This window comes from Humulus lupulus, chromosome 5 (genome assembly GCF_963169125.1).
Source record: "Humulus lupulus chromosome 5, drHumLupu1.1, whole genome shotgun sequence".
Classification (NCBI taxonomy): Eukaryota; Viridiplantae; Streptophyta; class Magnoliopsida; order Rosales; family Cannabaceae; genus Humulus; species Humulus lupulus.
Genome location: NC_084797.1, coordinates 206,271,804 through 206,290,232, shown reverse-complemented (window position 1 = coordinate 206,290,232; position 18,429 = coordinate 206,271,804). Strand labels below are relative to the sequence as shown.

The following is an 18,429-nucleotide window of genomic DNA, read 5'->3' as shown; positions in this document are numbered from 1 at the left end:
ATCCTCTGAATCTAGTAGCAGTAACACAAAAGAGAGTTCTTGCAAACTCCTTTAGATGAAAAAATATAGAAACGTATGAGCTCACAAAAGAAAGGTGGAGATGGAGAGAATTTGAAAAGAAACAAACTATTTAATAGCTCAGAGTCCACAACAAACCATCATAACCTCAGAGTAGTCACTATCACAAGATTTCATTTTATAGTTGCTAAAATCATAAATGATGTTAAAGTGGTTACAAGATACTCTACAAAGATTACTTACAAGAGTCTCTATCAATTATGTTTTCATATTAAAAAATATGATTTAAATTGTTTCTTTTGTGTTTTATTTGATCATTTCATGACAATCTGTTTTAATACTTATCTATATATATACACATGTAAGACATGAATTATACTATGGAAAAAATAAAGATAAAGGTAATATTTAATTTGCTTTGAACACTCAGACAAGTATTTTTAAGCCAACACAACAGAGAGTAGAAATATTCGTTGCTTGTTTCATTTAGTTTGCAACATGAATTGCCTAACAGCGAATGAAAACAGGCATAGGCAGTATGTACATACAAAGGAAGAGAGAATTTATATCTCAAACTTACCCGGCCCTTAGCCTTTTACTGCCACCTTCACTCTTTATGGGCAAGGCTGCTGGATAATTGAAGGAAGGAAGAGAAAAACGAGATGCAATGACAGAGCAGTGTGCAGCATATTTACGACTACAAGACCAAAAAGACAGTAAATAAAGTGAACAGACTACTACAAGACCAAAAAGACAGTAAATAAAGAGAATAGACTAATGCAATATATAGGCAATAGAATACTTACCTTATCTCCAGTGCAAGCATTGGATCAATTGGATAGGCTATTGCATGGAAAGGTTGCACACTAGGAATAAGAGACATCTAATAGCAAAGATTGAGTGATTTAGAGTGGAACCTGACTGGTAAAGTGGTAATTAGCATCAAATTAAACAACACTTTACCTTTATCTGTCTTCTCAGAATTCCTTCAACTTCAATAAACTTATTTTCATGATCATCCCAGTCACAAACACACTGGAGAGTAGCACAAATGCAAATATCAGATTAGATAAACCAACAGCAAAATTCCTGTATCTAAATTCATTCCAAATCTCTATTAAAAAAAATCATACCAGAATTCACAATAAGCCATCAAAACTCCACCAAAAAATTGTTCAGGTCTAAATAAGAAATAATCAAACAATGCTTCATTTCCTTACACCCTATTACTAAAAGATACAAGGTAAATTTATTAATAAGAGGGACCTGAAATTCAAATTTGGGTACTGTAGTATTAAAAGACACCATCACAATTAGACTTTTAAAGTCAAAAGACTACATGACCTTTTCGATAATATTGAAAATAAACCAAGCAAGAAAGAGAAAAAAATTATTTAAAAAAATTTGCAATCATTTTTGCACTTGTTTGTTAATTTCCATTAAGAAATACTGGCTCAAGAGTTAGCAACAGGCTACTATTCCAACCATAACCTTACCCCATAAATGACAGGAGTATATGACTAACAAACCAGATCAATGCAATCATTTATGGTTCACTATCTAAATTCATTTCCAGACAACAATTTTTCAAAGAAGAAACCAGGATAACACTTAGGAACAATGAAGAAAACTTAATGTTAGGCAATTCATGTTGCAAACTAAATGAAACAAGCAACGAGTACAAATGTCAAAAATACAAGAATCAAGATGAAAGTATAAACCGCACTAACATGAGGTTTATGCATAAGAATTTACTACAAGAAACTTAGAAAAGAACTCAAACAAAGCTAAGCTAACTTTTACAATGTTACCTCAACTCTAACTCTTATTTACAGTAGAATGGCTATCATAAATAAATTTCATAACAAAATTACCTTAAATTTCTTGTGGTATTTGAAATGCCTAATTATGAATCGATCAAGTTCCTTCCTTATAAGATCTAGTCCACCTACATCTTCCAATTTTACATTAGGAATGGCAGAAAACCCTTCTCTTCTAGTAGTAGGTTGGACAGTTTTTATAGCTTTCTGCAAAATACCTCACAAAATTAAATTATTCATGCTAAAAAAATCAGACACTAAATGGTAACCTGTTTTAATTGGCTATGATTGCTTTTAAATATATTAACAAAATATGAAGTATTTCATCACTATGACATTTGTATAATAATAATAATAATAATAAATAGAAGAGCAAATTGTGCCTACAAAAGGAAGTTAATTACAAATTTTGTCCTCTAGTATGCTTTGGGTGCTTACAATGCCCAACTGATTCGTAGAGATAATAGCATTTAGTAAAATAGTTTCAAATAAATGGTGCATGGCTATTGGATGCAAATGAAACCTTCTTTTGGTAGTGAATATGAAAATGAAGAAGCACACAAATGAATTCTGTATAATTTTATAGGACTGAAGTCAGAGGAACAAATTTTGAAAGCAACAGTGCCTAGAGTTTTTACCAAAGAAAGAGTAAGCAATAAAGAAACAAACAAACAAAGTAAAAATACAAGCAAGCTGAGTGAAAAAGAAAATGTGAGATCAAATGTGAAACACTTCAAGCTAGTTCTTAGAATATTTTAACCAATGGTCATGGCTATCACAAAAGGTATCAAATTGCTTGGGGTAGAAAGAGGGTGGGCAGAAAAATCATCATTGACTGAAAGCTCGTCTGAAGATGAAAGGTGTATAACTCTATGTGTGTTCATATAAATGAAAAAAAATGCAAGTATGAACTTTTAGATAGTGATAGAAAGAAAAACACACTGGAATCCACACAGATTACTTCGAGGTCAAGAAAAAAGAACTAAAACAAAATGATCGAAAAGCAGAAAGTGAATAGTTTAGGTTGACTTCTACCTCTAGATTAAGATCAATGTAAGCAAGAATTATTGGTTGAGGCTTCATGTCAATAGGAACCATTGAAAGGTGACCTTTAATAGCAGCTCCTCGAAGCTTCACTAGTTCATGTAGAACAGTTTTCACCATGCGCAATGGCTTGCCATCAGCACCAGCATTGAATAGTTTTTATACATTGCAAGAGAGAAGAAACCAATTATTATGCAATCACAAATTGTAACTATCAGTCATAGTAGTGGATTGCATGTTATTCCAAATAAAATAAAAGAAAAAAGCATACCATCTTCTAATTTCTTCCATCCCCAAGTCTTGCAGATACAAATGGATGCTTTGAAGGATGCGGTCAAGGTCGACTTCATAAATAGTGCTTTGAAGAACCTATGAGAAGCAGGCAAGCTAAGTTGTAAAATATGTCAGATTACCCATGTAAACAGAAGATAACAAAAAATAACTTTAGAAAAAAGGTAAACAAAATAGCTAAAACAAGAAGTTACCTTTGTAAGTTTTATCAAACATTTAACAACCAGATCAGAGAACTTTTGATTTCTGACAGCAAATGTCTCATTTGATGCAGGTGAGGGCCACCTTGAAGGATCTAATGGACGTAAGAGATTGATGAGAACAACAAAGGATGAAGTTTGATTTGTGTTATCCTGTAAAGTTGAATAACAAATCAGACTAAAATAAGACATGCGAGTCAGGATAAGAATAAATGAAAAAAAGAAGAGGGAAGAAATGAAATGGCAAGTCTTAATCAGAATCTTTAGCATCAGAACATTCAAAGCTTTTAAAAGCTGGCTGCCATCATCCATATGTGGAACTCTCTCATCCAACAACCATACAAGGAGCTCAGTAATTAGACTATCAAGAGTGCTTTCCTTGACAGCATAAGCCAGTCTCTTGTTTTGAAATGTCTAAAAATCAATTAGAATTTTACATCAACTAGTTAGGTTTATAGTAAGGTATATAAAAAAATGGAAAAACAGAGTACAGTGTTAGCATTAAGACATTCAACAACAACATAAACCAAACTTACCTGCATGAGGGTGTTGAGAACATATTTACAAGATCTAGATGATGCTCCTGTCAAGCTGAAATCAAAGGTCTTGGCAACCTATTTTATGGGAAAAATTTCATAATCAAAGCCTAAATAATGCCAAAAAAAAAAAAACAAAACCCAGAAACAAAAACTAAAGTACAGGGAAGGACAGAGTAAAGCGCTACCTTGTTTGCAAGGCATGAAACAAGTCTGTCTGCATCTTTAATAAGTTCATCCATTGCACTGCCTTCTGGATCATTAATGGCTTGTGTCAGCTCATGACACACGACTTTCATTCCTTCAACAGACTGCAAAAAGGCACACAAATATTAAAACCTTTTTAATTTTGGAAAAATAAAAATAACAAAGAAGAAGAGAAAAAGAGAAAAAGGAACAATAAACAATAAACAAAGTTGCTATACCCTACAAACACAAACGAAAGCTTTCATAACAAATAAAATGCATAGCAATGAGGCCAGGCATTTGAATTATTAAATCAGACCAAAATGTAAGAATTACTCTTTTTTAACCAGAATAATAGCTGCAAGGAGAATATAAGGGGAAGGGGAATAATAGCTGCAAGAATTACTCTGTTTTTAACCAGAATAATTTCTAATAGCCTTAGCAATTAGCCACAAGACCTGCTAACCATACTCTTTTTTTTTTTTATACATACATATATTATATTTACTTATCACTTAGTTTTTCCACGAGTTGGTTAAGGATTATGATTGTGATATCCTACACCACCCTGGGAAGGCTAATGTAGTGGCTGATGCATTGAGTCGGAAAGGCCCAGGACAGTTGTTCAGTTCGAGACAGGTATCCGATAAGCTAGCCGAGGAGAAGACTAGGGTGGGTATAGAGTTGGTGGTTGGTCGGCTAGCCAACATCACTCTTTAGTATACACTCCTTGAGAGGATTAAGGAGGCGCAGGAGAAGGATTCCCAATTGAGAGGTCACAGAGAGAATGTCTTTGTCGGAGTGGCTAAGTACTTCTCTATCTCGGAGATGGGGTTACTGAAGTACAAGGGTCAGATATGTGTTCCGATGGATTCTGATATCCGGCGGGAGATCTTGGATGAATCGCATACCACTCCCTATTCCTTGCATCCAGGTACGACAAAGATGTACCAAGATCTAAGAGCTTTGTATTGGTGGTTGGGCATGAAGAGGGATGTGGTGGATTATGTGGCCAAGTGCTTAACTTGTCAAGGGGTCAAGGCTGAACATCAGAGGCCAGCAGGGTTGTTGTAGCCTCTAGGGATTCCAGAGTGGAAGTGGGAAGATATTACCATGGACTTCGTGGTTGGTTTGTCGAAGACCGTGGGACAGCATGACTTAGTGTGGGTGATTGTGGATAGGTATACCAAGTCTGCCCACTTTTTACCAGTCAGGACGACTTATACTGTGGAGCAGTATGCTGAGTTATATGTGAAGGAAATTGTTCGACTTCATGGGGATCCGAGGTCGATAGTATCCGACAGAGACCCCACCTTCACCTCCAAGTTTTTGGAGAGTCTACAGAAGGCTATGGGCACGTAGTTACGGTTTAGTATTGCTTATCATCCTCAGATAGATGGACAATTCGAGAGGACAATTCAGATATTGGAGGACATGCTACGAGCCTGTGTACTAGATTTTTGGGGATCTTGGAGTAAGTATCTCCCTTTGATTGAATTCTCGTATAACAACAGTTATCAGGCAACTATCGGAGTGGCTCTGTATAAAATGCTTTATGGGAGGAAGTGCAGGTCACCTATCCATTGGGATGAGATTGGTGAGAGGAGTTATTTGGGTCTTGAGAGGGTTCAGAGGACCAATGAGGCAATAGAAAAGATTAGAGATCGAATGCTCGCCTCCCAGAGTCACCAGAAGAGTTACTCATACTTGAAACGCAGGAGCATAGAATTTCATGTCGATGACCATGTGTTCCTTAGGGTTTCACCTTTGAGAGGAGTGAAACGATTTGGTGTTTGGGGCAAGCTGAGCCTTAGGTTTGTTGGCCCCTTCGAGGTTATGAAACTGGTTGGGGAGGTAGTTTACAGACTGGCAATACCTCCAGCCTTATCAGGGGTTCATGATGTATTTCATGTATCTATGTTCTGAAAGTATGTATCAGATTCTTCACATGTGTTGAGTTATGAGACCTTGGAACTAGATCGGGATTTAACATATGAGGAGAAATCGATCCAGATTCTCGATCGGAAGGACAAAGTATTGCGAAGCAAGACCATCGCCTTGGTGAAAGTGTTGTGGAGGAACAACAAAGTTGAGGAGGCGACATGGGAACTTGAATCAGATATGCGGGAGTGGTATCCCGAGTTTTTCAGGTAATTTCAAGGAAGAAATTTCTATAAGGAGGGGATAATTGTAGCGACCCAAATTTTCTAAAATGGCTTGGGGCCTTGGTTAGCGTGCATGGGGGGCAATAATTTTTATATTGTATTAATATGTGAATTTAATGAATATGTGATTAGAAGTGCATGTTTTGGTGATTAAATATGCATGTGGGCTGCATTTGGCTGTTAGGGGCATATTTGTAATTTTAGCCCGTTGGGGGCATAATGTTATATTTATGTGTATTGTGATTGAAACCACGTGTGGGTGGTGATATAATTGCGGTACGCGATCCGAGACGGTCCTAGAGAGTTGTTTAGCTAGAAATTCACAATGGGGTCAAATACCCGGCTCGGGAGGAGGTTAGGGGTATTTTGGGAATATTAAAAAGTGTTTGGGAATTATTGAGTAGCAGTTAGTGATAGTAATAGTTTAGACATGTCGGGATTAAATGGGGATTTTTTAGGCATACTCGAGGACTTAGCGGGATATGTTAAAAGACTAAATCACCCTTGGTGGCATATGAGCACTTAGGTTAACTCAAGGGGCAATTGGATCATTTTGGCAGCTGGTTCTATTTAGTTAAGGGGCTGGGAGATACTAGAAAATTTTGGCAAAAGCAGAGGAAGGAAAAAGGAAACAGAATTTCTCAACTCTCTCTCTCATATTCGGTTCCCTCTTCCCTCTCATTGGTGGTTGAGAGCTTGAAGATTCTTGAGGATTTTAGACTAAGGAATTAAAGGATTTTGCTTGATGTGGCTAGGGGAATTAGCTCAAGGGTGTGTTTAACACAGAGGTAAGGAATTCATCCCTATTTTTCTTTAAGTTTCCAAGCATGTTTTTGAGAATTTGAGAATGAAAGTTGAAAGCTAGATTTGTGGCTTGTTATTGTGAGAATTCAGCTTGGGAATCAAAGGGGTTTAACTTGGAGTTTGAATTGGAGGAAGCCCAAGGTTGAATTCTTGTTCAAGGTAAGAATTCCATGCATTTCTAAGGTTTATATTCTAAAAAGGTTTAAATTTTCTGGTTTGTGGTTTAACTTTGATAAAGTTTTAAACCACTAGGTGATCTATGGATTTGATTGGATATTTGAGCTTGTTGTTGTTGTTTCTGGGTTACCATACTGTCTAATTGGGGTTTTAAGTTGATTTGGGACTTAGGAGTACCTTGGGGATGATTTGGAAGAGTTTTGGCTCGGGAAAATGTTGGGAAAAAACCCAGTTTTTTGGGTTCGCGTATGAGCGATGCGGCCCTGTTCTTCTGCGCCGCGGCGCTAGGCTGAATCAGGCATGGGACCATTCTGGGCACCGTGGCCCCTAAAGGGTTGTGCCACGTCGCTTGGCAAATTTCTGGGCAGGGGAAAATGTGTTTTTGGGGTTTTGGCTCAGGGGGCTCAGGGGATGCTTCCACTACCTTGTGGGGGAAACGGGAGGTCCTGAGAGCACGGCATTGGTTCAGGGAGATGATTATAAACTGGTTAGTAATGAGAGTGTTATGTATGTGTTGTGACTTGGTTTTCAGCGAGGCTCGGGTTAGAGGACCATGCTCGAGATTTATTGCTCAAGAAGCTCGGGACACAGGTAAGAAAACCCCTGCACCCATAGAGCAAGGCGAGGCCCCATAGTTGTCTTGTAGGGCACGACCCTATATGATTATATGTAGGGAATAGCCCATTGATTATGTTAATACATGTTTAAGTGTTTGATTAATTATGCTATGTATGCAAATATGTAAATGATCGGCAAGAGCCGGGAATGGTGAAGGCCGAGAACGGCAAGGGCCGGGAAGGACGAAGGCTAAGAATGGAAAGGGGGCCGAGAGCAGCGTTTAGCACATGGAGTGCGTGTTTCCAGGGTAAGACCCTAAAGGATACCTGGGATATCCTTACGGTGTAGACTGTGAACCCAGGGCCTGGTAAAGCATCTAGGACGGCATGGCCGTACATGTTTAGCCTGTTTGCAGATTTGTTATATGCTGAGTAGTTGATATGCATATGTTATCTATTGTGTGGAGTTTTCTTGTTGGGCTTCGGCTCACAGGTCCTCTGTGGTGCAGGTAAGGGCAAGGGGAAGCCTGACCAACCATGAGTATGGAGTGCGTGAGGTGATGCGTACATGTCTGGTCTACCACTACACCAAACACCTATTACCATAACACAAGAAGATACGACTATTTAAAAAGTATTATAGTAAGTATGGTTAAAAAGTGGTAAAGTCCAAAACCAAATGAAAAAAAAGGCGGCACCTTTAGGAACTCCCGCTAAATTGAAATAGCAAGCTTTTGGTCTGACTATAATATAGTCTCTCTACTTTTTTCACCTGTAAAATAAAATAAAATAAAGAAGAAAGAAAATTTTCTCCCACCCGATCTTTCCTTTCTCCCTCTCTCTATACCAAGGTTTGGGTTTTCAGGGAAGGAGATACCAGATCTTCTTTCCCTGTTTTAATACATATTTTCTTTGCTATAAACCCTTGTATAAGGTCATTTCTTTTTCCACTGAACTGAAAATTTTATTTATTTATTTTTCTGGTTTGCTTATTATTATTTTTTTGTTGGAGTTTCGCTGTATGCGAGATCGATATTTGATTTTTTTTCTTTTATTTGATTTTTAATTTTTTTGGTTGGTTCCCTTTAGGTTCAAGAAACAAGATGTGCATTTGTTTGTGAAGGCTAGGCGCTGGCTCTGGGAGATTTTTGGGACTTTGAGGCGATTGAAAATGGAGGGTTTACATTGGCTCTTTGTTTGGGTGAATCAGGGTTCGATTTCTTTTGGGTTTTTCTTTTTGGGTAGGAGGGTTTGGTTGAGATGGGAAGCGCCAGTGAGACCAGTAACAAGGGCATTGACCCGTCAGTAGGCGGGTTGGTTTGGGTCCGCCGTAGAAATGGGTCATGGTGGCCCGGTAGGATAATGGATCTCGATGAGTTGTCTAAGAGTTGCTTTGTTTCACCGAGATCGGGTACCCCTGTAAAGCTTCTGGGTCGCGAGGACGCAAGCGTGTAAGTGTTCTCATCTTTTTTTTTACTTGGGTTCATTTTCTCTCATTTATTTTTGGATGAGAACTTAGTTTTGATTGTTTATTGACTTGCTTCATTGATATAAACTTATATTCGGCTCATTTGATAATATGCTATTGTGAAATTAAAAATGTCGTTGTTTGTGTGTTTAAGAGATTTGTATATATATGTGATATGTACCAGTTTTTACTTGTTCATTCTCTTGGACTGTTCCAAGTTCCACTCAAGTCACTTGCCTTGGTCTTTGTTTTACTGTGGTTATGTTGCTTTTCAGCACAAGTTAAAAGAACATAATTAATTTATAAACTTGCTTCCAAAGACGGTTGCCAAGCCTTTACATAATGCTTTCATTCTCGTTGCTTTTCCTCTCGTTGGGGTAAAATTTGAATTTTGAGTAAAATTATTTATAGTTGAACTTATAACATGCATTTATTGGCATTATTTTGTTGACCGTTGACACAATTTTTGTGTTGGTCTTGCATAATTATATAACTTGTAACGTTTATAACAACTGGGATTTTCATTTGACTGTTGTCTTTACAGAATCCATTGCAATGTTGTTATAAATTGAAATTTAATCGGTGGCAATATGCTATACCATCTGGGGTTTTCTCACAGCAGAATGCCAACTGATTTTGAGATAACCTATCTTTGTAGAAACAGTTGTATTTTTAAGTGAAAAACACTATGTATGTTTATATATGAGTTTGATTGTTTTCCTAGTTCGTAAGAATATAATATTATAGTAACAATTAGTTACGATATACTCAACTTTGGATGTAGGTCTCTGCAGCACTTGATGCTCTTATTGACATTAGTGGTGGAAAAGTTAACATCCATGTATTAATGGCTCTAGCGGCATTTGCTTCAGTATTTATGGGGAATGCCTTAGAAGGAGGGTTACTTCTTGCCATGTTTAATTTGGCTCATATAGGTAAGTCATGCACAATCACGTTTAAGAATAGCTTATTGTTTTGGAAAAAAAATTGATTATATAACACTGGGATGACTGCAGCTGAAGAGTACTTCACCAGCCGTTCAATGATTGATGTTAAAGAGTTGAAGGAAAATCATCCCGAATCTGCTCTTGTGCTGGATATGAATGAAGATAGACTTCCTAACACAACCCATTTGGCATACAAAAGGGTTCCTGTACATAATATAGAAGTGGGATCCTATGTTTTGGTTGGAGCTGGTGAGGTATGTGATGCTAATTTTATTCATTTCAGTTTTGTTTGTTGGAATAGTAAGCTAGAATGTTCAAATTCTGAGGTGAAAGGAGTATAATATAGAATTGATTGTTGTTTTCTTAGGATTTATATTCTCTGAACCTAGTGAAAGTCTAGCTGTTGATCAATTAACTTTAAATGCATGTTATGTTCTGAAACTTTTCAAATTAATGTGAGTTCTTGACTTGCACTACTCTGTCTCTTAACACTAAAAACTCTATCCTTGTGCCTGGACTATCATGTGGATGGCTTTTCGCTGCTTGAATGATGGTTTGAAAACAATTTCAAGACTGAAAATGTTGCCAATGTGATGGACTATCAAATGAATGGGTTTATCTATCCTTAAGAATTATGGTGTGAAAACATTAATCCTCTGTTGTAATAGATGTCAAGTGGTTACTCATCAATATTGTGATTTTTGGATGATGTAATTGAAAAAGAAAGAAAAATACACAAACACACATACGTATATAAATATATATATATATACATATTTGTAGCTTTCTGAATTCATTTAGCGATGATCTAGCTCTGTCTATGTTCTTTTCATTTCACTTAATTTAATCATTTCTTTTAGTTTGCCATTGTAAGTTACAAAGCATTTTTTTTTAAACTCATCATGTTAATTAGTAGATAACAGGGATCTTATATGGAAACTGTGATTAACTGATACTTGGAATGAAAGCAACTTAATAGAAGTTGTTATTGTGATTAGTCTGTGCCTGTAGACTGTGAAGTTTTTCAAGGCAATGCAACCATTACTATCGAACACTTGACGGGTGAAGTCAAACCTTTAGAGATTAAAGTTGGAGATAGGATTCCTGGTGGAGCAAGAAATTTGGGTGGTAGGATAATTGTGAAGGTATGTTTATGGACTTTCTCATAGATATATAACACAATGAAGGGAGAATTGGTGTCAATGTTTATGTGTGTGTTTTCCTCTGATAATTGGATTTGTAAATCATAGCTTAAACCGATTGTTTTTCATTATACAATGTCTTATTCTATAATCTTTGGTGAAATTTACTGATTTGCCAATACCTCATGAAAATGAATGGAAGCATGATGTTTGATAGGAATATAGGAGGATTTGGCAATTTTATTAAATTTATAAAGATTATGGTGCCAGTAGTCTGTTTGTTTATGATGAAGGTGCTTGGGTGCTGAAAGAAATGAGATGGTGATATTTAAAAAAAAAATCCTTTTGTTGTTTTTTAATTTGTTAAAATCGTTTCTGATTCAGGCTACAAAAATGCGGAAAGAGTCAACACTCAGCAAGATAGTACAATTGACTGAAGAAGCACGCTTGAATAAACCAAAGCTTCAAAGGTGGCTTGACCAATTTGGTGAGCAATACAGCAAGGTTGTCGTAGTCTTGTCTGTAGCTATTGCTCTCATTGGTCCATTTCTCTTCAAGTGGCCATTCTTTGGAACATCAGGTAGTATTTAGTTTATACAGTGCCCTCATTAACTCTAATACCATCTATTACATTCTCTTGACGTACCCCATTATGGGATTTAAAATTTTATGAAACACCTACTCTTACCTTAAAATGGTCCTTTTTTATTTGTTGGTTTCAATCAGAGCTCAGCTTTAACTTTTTTTTTAAAAAAAAAATTGTAACATCTCTAATTTTCAGTACTTTCAAAAAATTGCTTCTTGTTGTTCATATATAATACATATTACATGCATATATATACTGTAATGAAATGTTGAGTTGGTCTTCCAACTAGAAGGTGTCAAGATAAAAAATATTCAAATACTTGATCTGTTACATGTATATTCTTTCTTTTTCTTGTTTTTTAATGGTTGACTTTCGAGTTAACTTGTGAATTCCTATTCATGCAGCTCTTTTTTTTCCTTCCTAATTTGCACTGTCAGGGAAATTTTCATCTTCTGTTTTTTAATAGTTGACTTTCGAGTTAACTTATGAATTCCTATTCATGCAGCTCTTTTTTTTCCTTCCTAATTTGCACTGTCAGGGAAACTAGCATTCAAAGCAATTGAACCAATTTATGGACATCAGGCTGGAAACAATAACTCAAATTTGACTACCTGCTGTATCCCGAACTGTGAGAAAGAAGCTCTTGCAGTCGCAGCTGCCATGGAGAAGGGTACCACTCATCCTATCGGAAGGTAGCGTCACTGGACCATAGAATTTACTTTTCACAGTAGCTTTTTGTTCTGTAATCTTTAAATTATTTACTCATATTGGCTGTATCACTACTGCCTTATCATTTATTATCTCGATTTTCTGATCCATGCTCTGTGGGGTTGCATTGGTTGAGAGAAATGAATAAACATGATCTCCATAATACACGATCTCAACAAGAATCCATAGAGAATTTTCATCTTCTGTGGCTGAAAGTGAATTAGGCTTATTGAGGAAAAGGAATACAGTCTCCGGTCTGAGGTATTTTCTAATTCAGAGCTCAATAACTTTATTTTTATTCTTTTTTCTTGAATAAATATATAGTATAAGATATGAATGGTTTTTGCTTAAACATTTTGGATCCTTTTCTTTCAATTAGGGAAGAGTTCTCCAGAATGGATAATTCTGTTTGTGCTCAAGCAAGCAGCAGTCTTTCTGATACATCTAACGAGGATAATATTTCAAATCGAAATGGAGAACCTCAAGAAAATAACTTATATGCATCAACGATTTGGAATTGTACGTGTAAGTCTCTTCAACACTTCTTGGATTTTGGTTATTTTACATATGATGTTTATGTTGCTAATCTTTTTTTCCTATATAGGAGTGAGAAATCATCAATGACATGAGGATTGACATGGCTAAACTACAACAGAGGATGAATAACTTGCAAAGAATGATGGAAACTTGCATGGACATGCAACTTGAGTTGCATCGCTCAATAAGGCAAGAAGTCTCTGCTGCCCTGAATAGGCCAGCTTGTTCACAAGGTACACCAACAAATTTTGATCCAGTTTTGCTTATAATTAATTTGGAAATAAGATTTTTTTCCATTAAGATTAACATATAATTTGAAAGGACCATAATCATATAAATCGTTCATAGCTGCTCCAGCAGAGTTGTGTGAGGGTGAGGGTGAGGGTGGTTTGGCCGAGGATGACACCAAGTGGGATCATGTTAGAAAAGGAATGTGCAGTATATGTTCTAATACCAATATTGATTCTTTATTGTACAAGTTGGTAGAGATCTCATACTTTTTTTTTTTGATAATTATATAGCTTGTTCTAATCAAAAGCTATAATTGATTTAATTTTTAGTACCTGGAAATGATTGACTTTGAAGATACAGATATTTTGATGATGTCTTTTAGTTTTCTATTTGTATTTTCCAGAGTTTGTCTAGATATGTTGTTTAAATTATTTTCTATTTTTTTCTTTCTTATTTTGTTTCTGGTACTAAGATGTGATTAGTTTCCTCTGCTTATAAGGTTTTTCTAATGTTGTTCTGCATTTGTTTGGACCCAAGCATATGCTTTGTAGTAGGTTAGCTTAAATAGACTTCATCTGCTTTTATGATTTTTTTTTAAAGAAATCTTCAATGTCAGTGATATGTGCAATTAGAGTTGTCTTGTTTAAACATGATATTAGACTTGTTATACTGTTCTTGTAGGTCTTACTGTTCATTCTATCCAATAGGGTAGCTGGATGCCTAATTTCCGAACCAATAGAGAAGGCATTCAAAGTCATCTCAAATTCAGCAGACAATGATGCTATTAACACAAAAGAACAAAGAACCAAACCAACCATCCTCCAATTTGGGGATATTAGTTTTCAGAGGGAGACAGTGAAAAGATCTCATTCTGCTAGTAATACTAACCTGTTGGATGGAGACCTTGGTAGTGCAATTGTTTGCGAGGAGGTAGCAGTGCCGGCTGTCTGTGGCATTAGAGCAATTTTGGTGTCTCCTGTCAACAGAAGAAAATGAATAGCCACTCAGTTGCTGGATGAAGTGAGGTAATTCTCTTATGTTTAAGATATTCACTTTGGCAAGTGATGACCAATATATGAGTTTTTGTAATTTTTATTTGTACGAGTGCCAAATCTTTGTTTGAGAGAGAGAGGGAGAGAGCAATAGAGAGAGAAACTTTACTTTTGATGTTCTTCAACTTGTGTCATTTTGATGTTCTGAAGTTTGCACTTACATTATCTTGTGTATAGATTTCCTTGTATTGAATTTCTTCTGCTAGAGCAACCTAATGAGCAGCAGTTTCTAAATGCTAATACAATACTTGTCTAAGAGTTTTTAGCTGTTGAAATGCAGCTATCACCCAATACCAGTTGTGTTCTCTGAGGCAAAGGGATCATGTATATGGGATCCTGAAGGCAAATGGTATCTAGACTTTCTCTCTTATTCTGCAGTTAATCAGGTAGAAAATGGTGGGAAATTGTGTTTTCATATATATATTTGTTACTTGATGACTGAATTTGTTTCTATCTGAGCCACTGCTGCAGCTTTTTATCTATTCATATTTCAATGTTTTTTCTTTTTTTCTTTTCAATGATTTTCCATTTTCCAACTTGCTTATTACTGTGACGATTGCTCTTTTTTCTCTATCTCAAGGAAATGCAAATTCATAGAAGATGTAAGGCAGGAAATTTACTGATATTCATTAACAATTGGTATTTTGAACTCCTACACAAGTACATTTTAATGAACATGCATTATTTATTTATCATTTTCAGTGCTGCTGCCTCTTCAATGTATGCACTAAAGCAACCAACCGTTCGAGTTCAGGCTATCATTGCTAAAGGGGTACCGAGTCAGATGCTAAGCAATTGATTGTGGCTATCATTGCATTATTTTCTTATGATCGAGTTGTGGCTATCATTGCATTATTTGCTTCTGAAAATTTGAGAAACTTCATGTTGCAGAAACTATTAGTACTAAAGAATTATGTCAACATGTAATAAGAAGAATCACTATAACATATATGTTGTGTATGTCTCACAATATGGTTATCTAGGCTATCAAAAAGTGGTTAAAACAGCTAGTGACCATAACTGTTTTAACAAGATTCCTCAAGTTCACTTACTTTGGTTCAGCTGCAGAGTTAGTTAAGTTGATTTTTTAGTTTTTGTTTTCGGGTTGGTTCTTTTGTATTTTGGTGCACGTATATACGTGAACCTTGCATCATTATTTATGTACACAGATTTAGAGAGCACTAAGAGAAAAAGAAGAGAGAAAGAGAGAGTTCAGTGAGTTGTAGAGGTTGGAGTTAAAGAGAGCATTATTTATGTACACTGTTGTTGATGACAGTGTTGAATGTTTTAAACTAATTTGGGGATTGTTAATACAATGTTGAATGTTCTTACTTTTTGTTATTTGAAAATCAAGTTCGTTTGATAATGCTAGTATATATTAGAAAGTTAATTTTAATTATATAAAAAAAAATTAAAATATAATAGAATAAATTAGTGATATATAAATAAAATATATAATAAGAATTTAAACATATCTAAATATAACAATAATACGAAAATTGAGTTATAATATTTATTACAATAACACTTTTTATGCAAAGAATTGTGTTATGCAAACTTCATTATATAACACAAATAATGTGTTATACTAAAGTGTAGTATAACACAAAAAATGTGTTATACTAAAGTGTAGTATAACACAAAAAAAAGTGTTATATAATCGACTATAAATAACATAATTAAACACTTATCTATATATTAAAATAACACAGAAATTGTGTTATCGTTGACAGTACAATAACACATCTGAATAACACTGATAAAGTGTTATGTAAAGTAACCCTGACCTACGATAACATAGTCGGTCTTAACACATCAGAAAGTGTTATCGTATGTTTTGATAACACATTTTTGGTGTTATTAAAAGCATTTTTTCTTGTAGTGTGCCTAGCTGCCATGGCCAGGTTTATTTTTGGGAGATGCTTTGTACTAAATCCTATTTTGTCGTTTAGTCGACTTAAAACATATTTTGAGTTGTAAATATTTATAAACGGTATTTTTCGGGATCCCTAATGTAAAACACTTATAGTTTTCAATGAATGCTTAGATTTTCAAATTATGTGATTTTGATACAGGTTAGTTACACTTTTGAGTTAAATGCTTGGTTAGCTAGTTAAGTGCACATTTTAAACTCACTTAGTAATGACTCTAAGGTAGTAAAGCGTTACAGGTCATGTTTCTTCTTTCTGAAACACCATTTTGTTGTGGTATTCCAGGTGTTTTACATGCTCCAGCATGAAAATTTTGAATTCCAAATCAAAATATTCACCACCTCGATCTAATCGAAGTGTTTTAAGAGTCTTACCTAATTGCTTCTCAGCCTCAACTTTGAACTCTTGAAACTTACAAAAAAATTTAGATTTCCTAAGCATTAAGTAAGTATGACCATATCTAGAGTAATCGTCAATAAAGGTGACGAAGTACATATATCGACCTCTAGTTTGTATGTTAATTAGACCATAGACATCGCTGTGTAGAAGCTCTAAAGGCTCTTTAGCTCTATTGACTTTCACTGAGAAAGGACATTTTGTCATTTTTCCTTCTATACAAGAATCATAAATGAGAATACTTCTAATTCATAGTTCTCTAAATTGCCCATCTTCTTTTAACTGATTTATCATGTCTAGTCCTATATGACTAAGTCTAAGATGCCAAAGATATGTGTCATCCTCATTTGAAATATTTTTTCTTTTGTTTCCTTTTGGTTTAGATACTTTAAATAATTCTGAGCTATTTAGCGATTGTTCATTTGGCTTGAGCATATACAGTCTGTTTGTATGTTCCACTTCACAAATTTTTAAATCATTCTTTGAAATAACAGTCACATTATTATTAAAAGAAATGTCAAAAGATTATTCGTGCAACATAGATAAAGAAACTATTTTCTACAAAATCCATGAATTAAATAATCATTATTCAAAATAATATAATTGTACCCAAAAAATAAAAAGAATGTTCCCTTTGCTCTTGTTGAAGTGATCGGTCCACTTCCAACTCTCATAGACACCTCAACATCAGCAAGTTCCCTTGATTGCTCAAGTATCTGCATAAAAGAACAAACATGGTTAGTGGCTTCTGAATCTAAAACCCAGGGTGGCATATCGTCTTCTACTATACAAGCTTCAAGTACAAGTAAATCAGATTTACAATTCTTTTTCAGCTCAACAAGATTCTTTTTACAATTTCTGTTCTAGTGACCTTTAACTCTATAGTGGAAACAGTTTCCTTTTGGTTCCTTCTTTTTGGAGTTGTTGTCATTCTTGTTCTCCTTGGCTTTTGGTGTCTTCTTCCTTTCTTGGAGTTCTTGCCCTTACTTTTGTCCTCGTCATTGTTCTTCTTCCTCTTCTTGGTTTTATCATTATAGGTTGAAAGTTTCTCATCAGTCGCATTTGCCTTAACCTCTTTGGTTATGGATTTGTTAAGTGACTCAAATGTCTGTAGTTCATTCATCAACTAGGTCATGTTGAATTCCAACTTATTCATAATATAGTTTGTTGTAAACGCAAAGAAAGCAGGAGTGAGTGATTCAAGTATGATGCTTACTTGTGCATGCTCATCAATGACGACCCCATGTGATTATACTTCGTGCATCACGTTGATCGTGCTCAAGACATGTTAATGCACAGAAACACGATTCTTCATCTTAGTATTCATGTAGGTTCTAGTAGTCTCATGTCTACTTTGATCAGATTGCTGCCCCAAACATGGCCTGCAGAGATTCCGTTATCTTAAAAGCAGTTTCCATGGGTTCATGCTTTGTTCTCAGAACATCATTCATGCTCACAAGCATGTAACACTTAGCATTATTATTTGATTAAATTTAGGCATCATATTTGTCTCAAATATTCTTCAGGGCATTGGCAGAGGGCTCTTCAGAATATTCTTCAGTTAGAAAAAATTATGGTTCCCACAGATCAACATTAAATTTCAATTTGATTATAAAAAAGTTATCACCATTAA

The 18,429-nt window shown here is 35.3% G+C and overlaps 2 protein-coding genes across 3 annotated transcripts; one reads left to right on the top strand and one right to left on the bottom strand.

Annotated features, from left to right (window-relative positions):
• Nucleotides 1-212: 212 nt before the first annotated feature.
• Nucleotides 213-4,310, bottom strand: LOC133833934 (probable UDP-N-acetylglucosamine--peptide N-acetylglucosaminyltransferase SEC). 2 transcript variants are annotated; one of them, XM_062263516.1, is made up of 5 exons: nucleotides 4,098-4,310; nucleotides 3,910-3,987; nucleotides 982-1,053; nucleotides 825-901; nucleotides 580-715 (listed from the first exon to the last, which is right to left on the bottom strand). In XM_062263516.1, the coding sequence occupies exons 1-5, from the start codon at nucleotides 4,206-4,208 to the stop codon at nucleotides 595-597; spliced, it is 459 nt and encodes a 152-aa protein (XP_062119500.1). In that variant the 5' UTR covers nucleotides 4,209-4,310; the 3' UTR covers nucleotides 580-594. The 2 variants fall into 2 exon arrangements, with proteins under 2 accessions (XP_062119501.1, XP_062119500.1); XM_062263517.1 differs by lacking the exons at nucleotides 3,910-3,987; nucleotides 4,098-4,310 and adding an exon at nucleotides 2,874-3,016 and having other exon boundaries at nucleotides 213-715.
• A 5,258-nt stretch (nucleotides 4,311-9,568) lies between these two features.
• On the top strand, nucleotides 9,569-12,888 carry LOC133779896 (probable cadmium/zinc-transporting ATPase HMA1, chloroplastic; the record flags this gene model as incomplete). The annotated part of the gene is made up of 6 exons (XM_062219794.1): nucleotides 9,569-9,643; nucleotides 10,051-10,201; nucleotides 10,283-10,467; nucleotides 11,212-11,358; nucleotides 11,740-11,935; nucleotides 12,480-12,888. Coding segments are annotated over 6 exons (912 nt in total), but the record flags the coding sequence as incomplete, so codon positions are not given.
• Nucleotides 12,889-18,429: the final 5,541 nt, after the last annotated feature.

What these genes read in the sequence shown, in the direction of transcription:
- LOC133833934 (XM_062263516.1), bottom strand. Translation starts at nt 4,208, where the DNA reads ATGAAAGTCGTGTGTCATGAGCTGACACAAGCCATTAATGATCCAGAA. An exon ending in TTTCATGCCTTGCAAACAAG is followed by an intron (nt 3,988 to 4,097) that starts GTAGCGCTTTAC and finishes CCCATAAAATAG; the next exon opens with GTTGCCAAGACCTTTGATTT. An exon ending in TTCTGAGAAGACAGATAAAG is followed by an intron (nt 902 to 981) that starts GTAAAGTGTTGT and finishes CTTTGCTATTAG; the next exon opens with ATGTCTCTTATTCCTAGTGT.